General features: G+C 33.5%; 1 protein-coding gene across 1 annotated transcript in view; it reads right to left on the minus strand.

Moving 5' to 3' along the window:
* The window catches only part of USP34 (ubiquitin specific peptidase 34), a 233,373-nt gene that overhangs the window by 67,592 nt on the left and 148,334 nt on the right, over positions 1–17,447 (minus strand). Inside the window, exons 36-43 of the mRNA XM_090281354.1 lie at positions 13,680–13,720; positions 13,420–13,544; positions 12,216–12,368; positions 11,018–11,122; positions 9,715–9,770; positions 9,497–9,617; positions 3,552–3,735; positions 2,964–3,124 (exon numbers count right to left, since the gene is read on the minus strand). Coding sequence (XP_090137480.1) covers positions 2,964–3,124; positions 3,552–3,735; positions 9,497–9,617; positions 9,715–9,770; positions 11,018–11,122; positions 12,216–12,368; positions 13,420–13,544; positions 13,680–13,720 — 946 coding nt within the window. The remainder of the gene's footprint in view (positions 1–2,963; positions 3,125–3,551; positions 3,736–9,496; positions 9,618–9,714; positions 9,771–11,017; positions 11,123–12,215; positions 12,369–13,419; positions 13,545–13,679; positions 13,721–17,447) is intronic.

The following is a 17,447-nucleotide window of genomic DNA, read 5'->3' on the forward strand; positions in this document are numbered from 1 at the left end:
GTGACTGAATTCTTTAATATCAAGTCAAACTAAGGATATTTTACTTAATGTGCAATTTCTAAGTAACATTTTGTTTATCCATTTAACTGTCAGCGGACACTGGGGTTGTTTACACCTTCAACTATTATGACTAATGCTATTATGAACATGAATGTGCAAGTACATTCAAGCTCCAGCTTTCACATCTTTTATATGTATATACTCAGAAGTAATGGCTGGATCGTATTGTAATTCTACATATGTATGTATCTACTACTTAAAATAATGCATGCTCATCCCCATTAGTATGACTGTTACATGTTATAAAAAAAAACAAACACAGAAAATAGTAATTGTTGGCAAGAATATGGAGAAATTTGGACCCTTGTGCACTGCCAGTAGGAATATAAAACAGTGCAGCCACTGTGGGAAAATGGCCCAACAATTCCTCAAAAAACTAAATATAGACTTACCATACAATCCAGCAATTACTTCTGAGTAATGTGAAAGCTGGAGCTCGAAAGTATACTTGTACACTCATGTTCTTAACAGCATGGGTAAACAAACTGGAGATTGATGGTGGTGATGGTTGCAATATGAATGTACTTAATACCAAAAAACTGTATACTTATGGTTAATATGGTATACTTTATGTTGTGTATATTTTACCACAATTAAAATACATGTAGCTTTCTATGATCTTCCTGTGAACATCAAAAAGGGAATAAAAAATAACTAACATGTTCATATAAAGAATCAAGTGCCCAAATGACTAGAGTACTTTCCAAGGTCATGTCAAATACTATTCTGCAAGAATATTTTATGTAGAGACAGGTCAACATTAAGTTCTAAAAAATAATTATGACAATTAATCATAATTAGCACATCTCACTGTTCTTTCTGTTGCTATACACTAATTCCTCATAGTGTTAATCGATTAAAGTTGATCATTAATATTGTATAAAAAAAGAAAAAACAAGAAATATAAATAAGTCAACAACTAGGAAAAAAGATTACTGAAAACATGCATCTTTGGTAACTGGTTCTATAAAATTATGAAAATGGATTCACCAAATTTAGTCACAAGAATTTCTGGGAGACTTCCAGCCAAGACAGAGGCCTAGACTGAAACACTCTGTCTCCCTCCACAACTAAGAAGGACTACAACTACTGCAAAACCATAAATAACCAAAGTTCCAAAAAATTAATGGAACTCCAATGTATGAAGTTATAAAGAAGTGGTGCTCATCTGGACGGGCAGGAGGGGTGAAGCCGGGGAGGAGAGGTCAAGCTGTGCTCTCCACGGCAGCAGCTGCGGCGATGGCAATAAGCACAGACACCCATATTTAAGGGGAGGTGAGAAGCACCTGGGGAGCACCCCCGGCTGCAGACCAAACCCGTCAGCTCGCGATTCCAATGCTGGGGAAGGCAGACCCCCACTGACTCGGACTGTGAGACCTGGAGGGCGTGGGGGACGGAGGAGGAGGCTCCCGGTCTCTCAGCGGAGAGTGAACGAAAAGAATCCATCTTGGACCCCAATCCCCACACAAAGCACCACAGTGTGGTGAGAAGGTCACCTGGTTGTGACAAGTGCACAGGGTTCTGCCCCCTATAGCATAGGAGGTTTGACAGCCCCACCCAGGAAGCAAAGGTAAACACAAAACTGTCAGGATGGACCAGATCATGATAGAGATCCCGGAGACACAGTTGACCAGACAGCAAATATCTAATCTAACAGCTCAGCAGATAGGAAATCTTTCTGAGGCACCCTTCAGAGCTTTGGTTATAGGAATGCTTACAGACCTAACAGCAGATCTTAAGACAGGGAAGAAATGACGGCTAGTCCTGATGAAATGAACAAAAACACATACGAAACTAGCGGTGAGGGAAAGAAAACCAGGGATCAAATCAACAAATCGGAACATAGGAAAGGAACAGTCAATCAGTGCAGAAAGAGGAAACGAAAAGTGAGGAAAATGAGGAGACGCTCAGAAACCTATGGGACAGCTATAAGTGGGCCAACATCCAAATCTCAGGGTTGCCAGAAGGTGAAGAACTAGAAATTGAAAAATTATGTGAAAAAATAATGAAGCAGACTTCCCTGAAGGAGTTCATTAGATCCAAACCACTGTTATATGAGATGTTAAAGGGACTGGTTTAGAAAAAGGAGGATCAAAACTATGAACATTAAAATGAAAACTGTATCACAACAACCAACAACAGAAGCTATGGAACCAAATCAAAGGCAAACTAAGTAGGCAATGAGAGTGGGAAAAGAATTATAGGTATGAGGAGCTTTCTGGGAGGGAGGTCAGTGGGGATGGGGCAGGGAGGAAAGGGAGGGAGATGGTACAGGAATTAAGAAGCATAGTAGGAGGGAATGGAGTAGACAGAAGATGCTGAGGAGAACTATACGCACAACCAATGGGCATGGACTAAGCGGGGTGACAACTGGAGGGAGGGGGGTCACTGGATGGAGGGGAACAAACGGGAAAGAAATTGGGACTACTGTAACAGCATAATCAATGAAGCATATTAAAAAAATTTCTTTATGCTAAATGAAATCAATTATTCAACAGAGGGGGGACTGACTATGGGACTGGGGGTTGGGTGTGTATAGGCTAGGCAGAGGAGGGCAAATGGGGAAAAATTGGTATAATTGTAATTGAATAACAAAAAATAAATTAAAGAATGTATACTTATTTTTAATGAAAATATCATGTTCATTGTATACATTGAGTGTGTATGTTCCACAACTGTTTTCCTTTGAGAAATTATACTACAACTTAGTAGTAATCTACTGAAATGTAAAAATAATTAAAACATACATGGCATTAGCTAGTTACATCATCAAATTTTATCATTTTTTTAAAGTCATAAATTACTTTCTCAAACAATATTTTAGTAAATTTAAAGAATCAAGATTTATTCACAAAATTTTAAAATTTTGTTTTATAGTTTTAATTAAAGGGAGAAAACTATACCTTAGCAGTGAAGACAGCCTGCCTTGCTTCAGGTATCATATAAAGTTGCTGAATAGTGGAGGCCAAATAACAAGTAGCTCCAAGGTTAGTCAGGCCAACAAATCTACACTCAGCACGGACATCCTCATGAGGCCAATAATCCCATTTATAAGGTGCATGGGCTGTTGAAAAAAAGGTGGAGAAAAAAATGTCCCCCAAACCAACTATTACACATAATGTACTGTGTTTATTAATCACCACTACCTTCATTACATATTTAATTAATATACATAAAACATTATATATGGTAATTTTTTAAATGAGTAATAACATAGTAAAATTAATTCATTTCTTAAAATTTCAAAGGACTGTCACTTTATTTTACTTACCACTAAATTATTCAATCAAAAAATGTTTAAGTACATCAGCGATCTATAAAATGTCCTTCATACCAGTTTCTTAAGTTTTTACTTTTTAACTTCAATAACAACCTAACAACAATCACTTATAAATGCTGTGTGAACAGTGAATTTTTTTAAACCACATCCTCCAAAAATCTAATTTCTGCATACAAAAGTTATAAAGATTAAAAAAAAAAAGAATGCTTACACTGCATGTGTTGTGCCATAACCCAGTTGTGTATTAGCCTGTAGTTCTCAACAGATCCCTTTACCATCTCTACTAACAAATCATAAGCAGCAGCTCTTGAAGAATGTGATTTGCACTTTGGCTGTTGTCTATCTTTTAGACTAGGCAGCAAAAACAGGAGATTGAAGATATCTCTTAAAAATTCCTGGAAAACAGAAAAACCAAGTAATTATCCAACCTTGAATATTAATTATATTCAAATATAATGAATAACTTAGTAGAATAAACTAAATTATATGACAATCTATAGTTTTCTAAAATACTGTTTAAAAACTTAAAAGCAGCATCATATACAATCATATGAAAGTCTTCCCAATCTTCACTTCTCTTAAGAGAACACAGAATGGGTGAGGATCATCTTCACACTTACCTCCCTCTTGACACCTAATATGGTTCATTCTTACAGATTCTCATCTACAGTGCTACTATTTTACAATCCATTAAGTGCCCGGACTCATTACTCCCTATTTTAACTGCCTCTGCATTTACTTAAGTTTCTTCCTATTTTCTCTAATAATAATAATAGTAGTAGTAGTAGTACCAGCCAAACCACCAACTTCCTCGTAATGAAAACTTTTAAGTGCCAGAGGATATTCAAGGCCCCCAAACAAAAAATATTAAGAACCTTGTCTGGGGTAGAGTTGTCAGGTGCCACAAAGTCAGGATTTAAGACATCAAACTCTTAATTTCTATTCCAGTAAAGTTCAAACTGAGGTGCAATGTTTTACCATGTAAAGTAACATTTCTGATGTACTTTTTCCTAAATTTGATCTCCCTGAGAATGAGTTGCCTCCCCAGTTGTTCTTTCTTAATTTTCTTTGGTAAATTAGTAAGGAACCAATTATGTCCCTCACCCATCTCAAACACTACCATGGTACATTATTCTGTGGTATACAACCTCCTGGGGTACTGCATAGAAAAGAGGTAATATGGTTAAGACTGAGACTCTGCTATCCTTAGGAAGTCTAGATTGTAAGGTTGGCCCTTGGCAGTCACCTGGAAACTTTAATGGTAAACAGTACCCTCCTCTGAACTTTCCCTAATTGATAAAAGTGGCTTACTGTGCCTGTTTGTTCTTGGTTTATGCTGAGTAACTGCTTTCCATTTTGGAATCCAGAATTTCAGTTATGCAGATACTGTGTGCCTACAGGACCCACTCCAATAAAAACCCTGGACTCCTAAGCACAAGAGAGCATCCCGAGTAGAAAACACCACACACGTTGTCACACTCATTGCTGGGGGAATTAAGCACATTCTGTGCAACTCCATCAGGAGAGGACTCTCAGAAGCATATACCTAGTTTCCACCAAACTTGGACTCATGCTCTTCTTTCGCTGCTTTTATTTTGTATCATTTTGCTGTAATATAGCTTAGCTATGAGTACAACTACATGCTGAGTCTCACTATTATCAAAGAAAGTATAATACATAGTTCCTAACTTTGGCTAAGAAATATGGAAAGTAAATACAGTCTTACTTCATACAGTTGACCAGTTATATCTTGTCTATCTGAGAATTCAGAGGTGAGATGAAGGTCTTGGACACAGAGTAGCATACTTACATAACTAAAAAATAAAATCAAGCTCACCCAAAAAGGAAGAGAATTGGCTAGTAACTAGTTTAACCCTTTGAGTGCTGTGTGTGATTAAAAATTTGGATAAACATGAAAAACCATTATATCAATATATAACCTGAGGTACAAAAAAAGAGAACAAAACATAAAGTACAGATTATTCCATTGCTATTTACATTTATAGCCATCGAAAAAAGAATCACTGGGAGTGACACTGGCACTTTTGGGAAAATTTGTCAGCGTCACTCACAGTCATGTCGGCACTCAAAGGGTTAACAATGCATTATCTTTGCCAATCAGTTTAGACATAGAAATTGAATGAGCTAGATATCTGTAGCTCCAAAGTTTTGGGGGTGAAAAAAAATAAAGTAAAGCCTGTGATCAGAAGAAAGCATTTTATCAGAAATATTAGGTTGGTAAAAGCATATTCAAAATAATTTTATTTTCCTTAATCTGAGTTTACCAGGAAAGCAGTTATTTCTAAGTGAAATAGTAACATATGTATATCAACATAGCCATTTGATAATGATAAAGCCATTTTGGTATACTTCCCAGAAAAAAGAACTGCTGAGAAAATATTTGCTGATAATAGTATTTTTCCCTTTGGTAGTTAACATCACACAGAAAATGGGATTGGATATGTGTTCTGGGTCTGCAATTCTCATCATACTAGGATCATCTTCTTAATGGCTGGAAGCTTGAAAATTCAGGCCCATGTTCTCAAGAAACTAGTAGGGCTTATGCTTGGTGTGACATTCTTTCTCATGCTATTTCTATTCTTTCTGCCACAAGTGACCCAGGAAGAAAGAAGAGCGAACCTCTTCTTTTACCAGTGGGAACAGCACCTGGCTAACTCCTGTACCCACAGGCTGATGTGCCTGAAGAATGACTGGGACATAATACCAGGGTATTACTGTTTTCGTACCCTCATGTATTCCTCACCAAACAAGCTACTTTGTGCATATATTAATAGCACATTGACTTTTTCTCGAGATTTGAAATTTTATATTAAAGTATGGTATCTGGGAAAAAAAAAGTTTCTGATGATAGATCATAGTATGGTTTGTGATAAGTAATTCAGAAGAAATTCAAAGAAATAACATTATTTGATTCCCACTGCAAACACTATATGAAAAGGTTTACATTTCCATTATGTAAACAAAATTCCTCAGAACTTACATCATAAAAATATAAAGAATAGATTTAATAAACACAGGATAAGCCCTGGCTAGTGTGGCTCAGTGGATTGAGTGTCGGTTTGATTCCCAGTCAGTGCACATGTCTGGGTTGAGGCCCAGGGCCCAAGTTTGGGGCACGCGAGAGGCAACTAACTGATGTATCTTGTGCACACTGATGTTTCCCTCTCTTCCTCCCTTCCTTCCCCTCTCTCAAAATAAATAAATAAAATCTTTTTAAAAAAGAATTGTTTAAAAAACACATGATCATTCTAGCTTAGTAAGTAATATTCATCTACAACAGCATGGATTAATTTTAAAAGTGTCATCCTTCTGTTCAATAAAATTTTATGTTTAATGTTTCATATTTATTTGGCAAAATTTAAAGTATATTTCTGTTTCTCTGCTTGCCCATGTCCAAATAAATATAATGTGGTCATAATTAAATAGACAAAATTTACAAGAACACAATGTGCACATAGAAATATTTTTATTGATTTCAAAAATTACCTGGAGATTACAGTCTTTAAAATAATTCAAGTTTTAAAATCTATAAAAAAAATATTTAAGATTTATGTATGTATTTATTTATTTTTAGAGGAAAGGGAGGGAGGGAGAAAGAGTGAGAGAGAAACATCAATATGAGAGGGAAACATCAGTTGCCTCTCATATGTACCCTTGCTGAGGACCAAAACCTCAACCCAAGCATGTGCTCTGATAGGGAATCAAACTGGCAACCTTTTGCTTTGTGTGATAATGGCCAACCAACTGAGCCACACCAGTCAGGGCTAAAATCTAGAAAATTTTAAAAATTAAAAATCTGTGTGGTGATATCTAGGTTTTCCAAAATTCTTTAAAGAATATGTGAGCAACAAATGTTTGAAGACCACTGTACTATACTAGCTTTGCATCTGTTACCAGATTTATTTTGCCAAAGTATATTCCTGATGTTATTTGATTTTTTGTTTTACTGTACATATAAAAACAATTTCCTGTGACCACAATAGATGGCTATCTAGCTTCCTAAGTTACCTCCTCTACTTCCTCAAATTCAAGCCAAACAACTAATTTCCTGAACATGCCCAGTGGTTTTCTACGATTTAATTTTTACTCCTACTCTTTTCTATGACTTAAATGTTTTCCTTGTTTTTCTAACTTTTTAATTTTATCATATATTACAAAAGCTATATATTCTTGAAAACCTTTCCTAATCATCTCAAAGCTATCTGGCCTTCCATATCCCTGGTAATATCCCTTTAATAGCTTATTTTTTACCATGAGTTCCAAGTATCATGAGCAGCCATAATTTGTGTGTAAATACAAATTCTGCATAAGGCAGGCTTCTCAATAATAACCTGATGAGCAACTGAAGCATTAGATTATAGGTTATTAGGAATCAGGACTGAGTCTTAACCATCCATTTGTTCAACATATATTTATTTGCTAGATACTATGCAAAGTTGTAGAGATAAGAATGGGGTTTATATTTTTAAAGGATAATTAGAATAAGGGAGGAGAAAGAGAATAGGAAGGAAGAAGGAGGAAAGAAAGGAGAAGCAGTAGCGATGGTGGTGACAGAGACCATATGTGGCCTGCAAAGCCTGAAATTATGAGGCTGTTAACAGAAAATGTTTGCCGACTCCTGAACTAAAGTAAATTCTGAATAAAAGTTTTAAAAATTCTTAAATAAAAAAGCAAAAGTAGAAAATGAACTTTAAATATCTTGGAGATAAAGAAGACTTTTCTTAAAATTACACTGAAACCAACTGCCTTAAACACCTCCACTTAAATATCTAAATTGGCATTTCAAATTTAACGTGTCCAAAATAGAACAATTGATTCTGACACACCCACCCTCTCCCAATCTTATGGAGTCTGAGTTTTCCCTTTCTTAGCAAATGGCATTATTATTTATTTAGTTTCTCAGACTTAAAACTAAGGAGTCATTCTTGATTGACTTCTCTCTTCTATCTCACAATCTTATCTAATTTAAGTCTTGTGAACTCTACCTTTAAAAAATATCTCAAATCCAAACACTTTCCACCATCATCCCTCTCCAGAACTACTGCAAAACTCCCTAACTGGCCCTCTGACCCATACACTTGCCCTTCCTAGTTTTCTACCTAGATCTCCACACCCAGAGCATGGTGAAGCTTTAAAATCTCAATTCAGATTATATATCTCTCCTGCACAGGTGCTTCTATAGGTTTGCCATGAAAAACTATAGTTTTGACTACATAACCAATGAAAAACACAAACTATAAAATAGTGTTTAAGGTTTCAACCATTGTAGATTGTATTGAATAGTGGTTAAAAGCTTAAACACTTTTAAAAACTCAGCAAAGTGGGAATAGAGGGAATATACCTCAACGTGATCAAGGACACATGACAAACCCACAGCCAACAACAACAACAAAACCATTTTAACCAGCAAAATTATAAATCAATCAAATTGTTCCCAATGGCTATAGTAAAAAAATGAAAAAAGGGCCTAAATGAAAAAGCACAGGAAAGAGCAGCATGGAATAGAGGAAGTAGCACAGACTTAAGCTAGGTAAGACTGTCACCTTAGTTTATCTCAAGAATCTGTAGTCTATGTTCAGGGGACAATCTTACATGCTTTTGGTTTTGTGCTTCCTGACACAATCAATGACCTCAAGGAAACCCTCCAAACCATAACTCAATCAGTGCAAACAATGATAAAAGTGCCAATGGAAGAGTGAATAACTTAATCTAAAGAGTAATTAGAGATTGGTTAGTGTAGAGTCATTAAGTGTATCAAATATGCAGTACCAGATTTTATGTCAAATAGGCCTTTGAAATATAAAATCAATAAGATAGATATTCTATAATGCCTAGTTATTAACTCCATTGTGTAAGTTACTATTCAAAATATTCGATCCCACAAACTATACCATTAAAGTAGAGGTTATCTCTCCACATAGTCACAGAAATTAAAACTTGTTTCTGCATTCTAAAAATAAACCTGAGGTTTATATTTTTAGGCTTCATTTTATCCAAAGTTCATTTTCCTACCAGCAAAGAAGGTCTAGCAAACTTTACACTTGCATGTTTAAGAAAATTTCACATATCCACTTACGGTGCAACAACAAAGTTTCAATCACATTTCCCATAGACATTGGATGTCTTAATACCTACCTGTCCTTCCCTTGAAAATTTAAAGGGTGGTTTGTGTTTAATAACACTTGTTGCAAGCCTAAGGAGTCCTGTAAGCCCATCATCTTCTATGTTACCATCTTGATGATCAAGTATCTCCCTGCTACAAAAAAAGAATACAAGCAAAACAAGATAGTTCACATAATTATGTCCTTTATCTTTCTACAACAATATAATTGTCAAATCACATCAAATTTTACCTTCGAATGCAGTCAGCCAAATGTCGTGCCAAAGCATCTAAGTCAAGGAGTGTTGTCTTAATACAAAGAGAAAATACAAAATTCAAATATAAATTTTTATGTTTAGTAGTTCAGAGATTATTTTAAAAATAAGTAAATAACTCATTACTTATACATGATGTCAAATTAATAAAATTATGGTTGTAAACACATCTTCGATAGTCCTTCAAAAAAGATACAATGGAATATAACAAATTATGATCAACACAGTAATATGTTAAGAAAACACTAAAGTCTGATGCTTTTATTTTTTAACAATTTTTTGAGGTGTTATTCACATACTATACAATTCACCCATTAAGATTTGTTTTTAACACCACCTTTAAACTAGGCTTTAAAAATAAACTTAAATTCCCAGTTAAATCATTTCAAAAATTCTCATTATAAATAAGCAAAAAATTAAAACAGATCTTATAAAACAATTTAAGAGGATTCTCAGAGAAAACTGTACCTCTATAAAAGATAATAACTTCAGCAAGCAAAAAAATATTAATTCCTAATTTAAGTAGGTAGCCCCAGGTTTAAAAAAGAAAGATCAATATTTATCTGGCATCAATATTTTATAAATAATAAATAAGTTAAAAAATGTTCAATATTGATTTTTGTAATTATTTCTCAAATGAAAAGCAGAAAACTAAGAATTCATATGTAATCTTTTTCTTAAAAGAGAAGTTCAAACACTATAGGATATTTTAAATGTAAAGTGTATATAATACACTTTGATCAAAATACATTTAAAAAATGAAAATGTTTCCTAAATATTTAAACATATCTACTTCAAGTGTTTCTCATTTTTCTGAGATTATTTAGATGTATTTTAGTTTACTAAATTTATAAAAGTGAAAAACCAAGACTTTATCTGCCAAGCTTGTTTTTGAAATCAACTTATTTTTAAACATTTCTTTGTTTAGGTTAAAATAAGTCCTATTTAAATTACAATTTTATTTTACATTCAGAACTCCAAATCCACATGCTATTACAGAAAGCAGTGTTTAAAGTCTAAATTTCTCATTTAAGATAAGATTTTGCATCCACAAATCTTATTTAAAAGAGACAGTAAACTACTTATATATAGATACTATATAAAGACATTGCAACAAAGATCAAAGTAAAAAGAAGAAAGAAGGTAGAGAACAGAAAGGTGCAAATACAGTAGAAAACCTTTGGCATTTTCAACTCATTGATGAAAATGCCTTTAACAAGAATCTATAGTTATGAACACACATCTCTATTAACAAAATAATGTATAATTTCCTAAACATACCTGACTAGCGTCCTTTATGTGTATGTTGTCAACTAATTTGCACAACAACCAAAAATACTCTTTGCATCCAGGTTTTAATATTGGTTCTTCTTCATAATCATCTATCTATTTAAAAAAATTTAACTTTGTGAAAACATATTAAAAAGGGAAATAACGTAAAATTACAATATATTTAAGAAACTAGGCTTTATGAAAAAAATTAAATCCCAATACAAACTAAACAGTAATCAAAATTTAACAACAAAAAAGAACACCTATTTTCTATAAAACTAGAATAACTAGGTACATAGTGAATAGTATGAGAAATCTCAGAAAAACATTACTCTCAAATTACAACCTACTTGAGAAAATACGAATAATGTATTGTGCTAAGTAATATGATATAAATTAAGTATTCACTGAAAATGTGGAAACAAAAGAAACCTATAGAATGTGAGTATATATAAATCTATCCACATGCAATCGTCTATTATAGTTTTGAAATCTGAAAAATAAAGAACAAATTATATTTCTTATAGGTTAATATAGAGGAGCAAAAGTAAAATCCTACAACGCAACATATTTCTGGGATTAGTAGAATTTACTTACTAATGCGATTGGAAAGGGGGAAAAAAATGAAAATTCAGAATACCTTAAGAATTAAAAAAACAAAAACAAAAAAATTCTGTGTGACTAAATGAGAAGAAAACTACATTTATGATGCTTCCTATCATAAGGTTCCAGAACCTAGTAAGAACAAATGCTATTTCCAAAACAATATCCATGAAATTCCCTATAACTAAAATCAAAGCAGATTCCATTCCTAGGTGTAACATGGTCACAATATGTCACAATGCTGTCACTTTTTTTTTAAGGAGTTTACTTACTTATTTTTAGAGAGAGGGGAAGGGAGGGAGTAAGAGAGAGAGAGAAACACCTATGAGTTGCCTCTCACACGCCCCCAACCGGGAACCTGGCTAGCAACCCAAGCGTGTGCCCTGACTGGGAATCTAATCTACAACCTTTCCATTTGCAGCTGACACTCAACCCAATGAACCACACTGGTCAGGACTGTCACTTTGTAACTATTTAACTATTATCATCTGGTAAAACTGTATAAAGTAAACAAGTATTCAAAATTACTGCGAGGATATAATGATAAAATTAGGCAAAGAAACTGCAAAAATAGAAACTGCTCCTGAACACAGCAGTATCTTACCCTGATAGGTTTGAGTGCTTGAGCATCAGGAAGAAATTTCAACAATGTTGAGGCAGCCAATAGCAGAAAAGAACGATTGATTGAGTCTCCTCCATCCAGCCCCGATAGAGATAACTTATAAAGACCATTGCAAGATTCATGACGAACTGCAGTCTAAATAAAAAGCAAGTTCCAAAGATAATCTGAGTTAGTATTAAAAAGTTAATATTAAGGTTAATGTGTTGGCAGAAATAATGTTAGGTGGTTTCTTTAGTAATATATTGTAAAATACAATGTTCTGATCACATACTCATGCATGTAAAAGATGTATGATTAACTAAAGTACCCCAAAGTACACAGTATTCTGTAAAAACATATTTTAGAAATCCCAAATATGGCCATTAAATAAAACCAAATAAACACAAAAACAATAGACAAATACAAAAGGGATTGAGAAGATATACACATTAATTTCTTTTATAAGATTAAGTAATAGGATAAGATATTTTAAAAGCAGGTAGTAATTTAGAAAGCACTTAAACTAGAAAATTTTACTGTTCTAAGGGATTTGTCCAAATGTCACAGTGGTTCTCTGGGACAGAGCCAGAACAAGAACACATATGCACCAATTTAGAACTAAAGTTTTAGACAGTGCTGTCTAAAAAAGATGTAACTGTGTTGGCTAAGTGATAGTAAGAGTGTATTTCTACTATTTCATTTAGGAATATAGTTTAATATCAAAATATGGTTTATGAAAATTATATTGTCCTCCTCAGTGAAAATAATGGAATAAAAAAAAATACATCTGGCTTATTTTTAAGTCTCGCTTGTATCTAAGAATACAATCTAAATAAACTGAAAAACAATAACAATAACAACAACAACAAAACTTCTCTAAAACATAAGTTACCAAAATAAATGCTCAAGTACTCCAGCTCCAGGAAAAAACCAATTAAAAATAATAATTTAAAAAATGCCATAAGCAAAATAATCACTCCATAAACAAGTATTTCAGAAAAAGACACACGCTACAGAATATTTTAACATTCACACTTAAGGTACACAGTTCAAAAGACTCTAGCTCTTAAAGAATTAAAAAGCACATTCTAGATAATATATTTATGAAATCACGTCCACCTGTTTCCTTGAGCTTTTTTATTATTATCAATGTTAACAATATGAAAAAATGTGAGGAATAACTACTAATCTTCAATGTTTATCTTACCTCAGGAATAAGGAGGGTCAATTTCTTTAGCCAATCTTGTAAATGATCACTATCAGCAAGGCTAGATTTCACTAAAGAACAGCAATGAGCCCAACTCACCAAGAGCCACATTGAATAATGTGAAACTAAAAAATTAAAATAAAAAATCAGAAAAAATACAATTATAAAGGCTTGTACTGTAAAAAAAAATTATTTAAAGATGTTATATATGAATGTATTACAAACTTTATCTATTAAAAATTAACTTCTTGAACCCTTACCTTCATGTCTAGACCTGTGATCAGACTGAGCTTTCAAAACTCTGCAAAGTAAAAACACATCACCACTAATTAAAGTTCAGCAATGAATTAAAAATAACTCATTTTTTTACCACATATCCTTTAAAGTATATACAACTTTCCACCTAAAAAGATTACATTTTAAGAAAGCTACTTTTATTTTTTTCTGTGATCTTTACCCTTTTATTTTAAAATTCACTGGTAAACTCTTATAGCAAACACCAAATAAATGTTCATTTAATAAATTTTGAGTGAAACCACTATTGACTGATACACATAAATCCTCAAAAAGTGCTCATGATTTAATTACTAAAGAGGTGTGTATTACAAAGAGAAAGGTTATAACGGTTTAGTCTAAACTTCAGACTCCTTAAAAAAAAAAAATCATACATTGACATAAAATGCCCTTCCTTTGACAGGAAAAAAATTTTGAGATATTGTAAATTAAATTACAGCAGGCCAGAGAGTGAGAGAGAGAGAGAGACAAGAGTATTTAACCAGTTAATAGCTGTGAGCCAGCTAACAACAGACTGCTCACATTCCTGAATGCACATTGGAGCTTTAAATCAACACGACTGTTGGCCGCAACAAATAAAAAGTAGTTAATATTTCTTCCTTAGGCGCTATGCTCCTATCCTAGAACTGCTCCTGCTTTATTTTTTCCCACCATACCCCTTATTTGTACCCAATGTAAATTCTTTCAAAACAACTTATATCTTTCTTCCCGAAAACATATGTATAGGAGCCTATCAACTCCAGGATCATGGACACATATATTCCATCTAGCCCTGCTGCTGGCGATTTAGACTTACGTCTCAGAACCTGGTCCTTTTCTGGCTAGTGTTTGCCTCAACAAACCATTTCAGAAAAACTTTCAGCCATGAAAGTTTCTGTTTAACGCTTTTGTACTATTAATGCCAATTTCTATCACGAATAGTGAAAAGCAAATTATTAAAAGGTAAAAAAAACTGACTAATTCAATATAATTTCACCTCTATTTTCCCCAATACTTTCAGTAGCTTCAATGAAAAATGTATTACTTCGATTTAAAGAAAACTAAATATTAAATTTTATTTTAACAAAAAAAGATTAAATTATTTGCCCTACAAATAAACTATTTTTAAAAAGCACTAATCTCTAGCATTCCATTTTTTTATAATTCACAAAATACATTTCAAAAATCCCCAAAAGCAAAGCTCACCCATATTATTGATTTAAAGTAAAAGGTGCCCTGACTGGTGTGGCTCAATGGATTGAGAGAGAACCTGTGAAGCAAGTGGTCGCCAGTTTGATTCCCAGTCAGAGCACATGCCTGGGTTGCAGCCCAGGTCTCGCATGCGAGAGACAACCACCCATTATGTTTCTCTCCCTCTTTTTTTCCCTCTCTTCTCCTCTCTCTAAAAATAAATAAAATCTTATAAAAAATATAAAGCAAAAGGTACTTAAAAGTTAAAATGTTATAAATCAAGTATTAATATTAAACATATTATATATTTAATTTATCATATTGATACAGTTAGCTTTACCAGAGCAGCATACTCATCTTTTAAATCTGTAGCAATAGACAATTTTTGGTAACACAAGGACAAATTTGTTCTAGCTGCCCTGATTTATACAAAACTCCTTGTACAGTATAAACTGAGGGTGAGAACCTATGAAAAAACAATGGTATAGAAACAGGAGCGGAGAAATCAAAAGGATGGAGTGGGAGGTTGGGAGCTTACAGATTTTAATGAATTCTTTAAGAAGGGAACTGCTGGCCCTAGCCAGGTAGCTCAGTTGGTTAAATCATCATCCCAATTCACCAAGTTAGGGTGCATACAAAAATCAACCAATGAATGCATAAATAAATGGAACAACAAACCAATGTCTGTCTCTCTCTCGCTCTCTAAAATCAATCAATTAACAAATAAAAGAATGGAACTGCTGGAATGAAACCAAGAATTGCCACAGAAGGAACCAGCTTGAACAGTAGCAGCTGGAATCAAATCTGCATATTTATTTTCATTGTGTGAGGTTAACAGAATCAAATGAACAAAAAGCAGACTAAGCAGCCACTGAATTGCCTTAACTCAATATATTGTAGTATGTGCATACTGAGGTAGAGTGTGTGTTAAGAGGACAAGGAGGAAGAGTTAAGAAATATTTAGGTGGAGCCCTGGCTGCTGTGGCTCAGTGGATTGAGCGTCAGCCTGCAAGCCAAGTGTCACTGGTTCGATTCCCAGTCAGGGCACATGACTAGGTTGCACATCAAGTCCCCAGTTCGGGGTGCGAGTGAAAGGCAACCACACAGTGATGTTTCTTTCCCTCTCTCTCCTTTCCCTTCTCTCTACAAATAAATAAATAAATAAACAAATAGATTATTTAAAATAAAGAAATAATATTAAAAAAAAAAAAAGAAATATTTAGCTGGGAAGTAATTGGTGCTTGGGGTGTATTTTATCACACAAATCAAAAGCATGTTACAGCACTTTCTTCATTTCCCCATGTAATCCATTCATAGTTTTATAAACTGTAAGGTAAGGTGCCTAGCACTGAAATATAATGGTGAGCAAAATCAAACATAGTTTGTATAGAACTTTTCAAGTCTAGTGGGATTTGGCAGATATTGATCAAGAACTGAATGTAAATTCAATTACCACAGACACTAAAGAAAAGTACATTAAAAAAGAAATAACCTTAAAATAATTATACTATTTATATGCAACCACTGCCAATGAAGGTGACTTTTAATAGCATCTAAAAACAGCTAATTAGCTATTAGCCATAAATAAAATTAAACAGTTTTAAAGGTGTTTATATTAGCTTTATAAAACATTTAAGTATAATGGTGAATTTCGGCCCAATGTAACACCTACAGAATACGTGGAAATTAATTTTACATACTTGAACATACTTTATGTGATTATTTAAGGCATAGAGTCAGGTCCCATATTTTCATCAGCAATTATATTTTAATTTCTAAATTATTAAAATTTTCTACATTATTAAACTTTTTTCCAAATAAATGGAATCATATTACTTGCTTAAACTATATTCTTATACACCAATTTCCAGCTCTGTCCATTGAGGGTCTAGAAGCAAGGAAACACTGGTAGCAATGAGTATACCAAAGCACCCATATTTTTGAGGTTTCCCACCAATAGGAACTAGGGCTTCTTAAAGAAAGTGGCTGATTCTAGGACTAAGGCAGGGAAAACTACAAGCCTAAAAGACACTGTAGTAACTGGGGAAAAAACGGATTCCTCCTCTCCACACAAAATAATGGGATATGTCAAAAGGATACATGAACAAGCTTGATAAGGCCAACTCAGGTAATAATGTGAGCAAAGCGCTTAATAATGAATTATACGCTGAATTAAAAAAAAAAAATCCAAACTGAATAATAAATAAAAAGAAGGAAGAAAAAGCACTTCCTTACAATGGAATGTCAACTAGTAAACATAAAAGGAACAGGTAAGAGTTAGAAAATCACTAGTTTGCAAACATATTAATATTTTTAATTCAGGCAAGAATCATCACTGAATGCTAAAAAAATGTATTAGTGAAGGAAACTTTATTAGGAGCAGAAAATGTAAGCAACTGCAAAATATCTTTCCACAGGTTACTTTTAATTACAAAAGAAAAGATCAGAAACTTAGTGCTGAGAAACCTAAAGGAAATCAGATTAACCAATCAAAATTAGTATCACTAAATAATGGGACACACTGACATCATCAGAATGTATTGGGAAAGACACATTACTTATGC

Source organism: Furipterus horrens, unplaced genomic scaffold, assembly GCF_987537825.1.
Source record: "Furipterus horrens unplaced genomic scaffold, mFurHor1.1.pri manual_scaffold_6, whole genome shotgun sequence".
NCBI classification, from domain to species: domain Eukaryota; kingdom Metazoa; phylum Chordata; class Mammalia; order Chiroptera; family Furipteridae; genus Furipterus; species Furipterus horrens.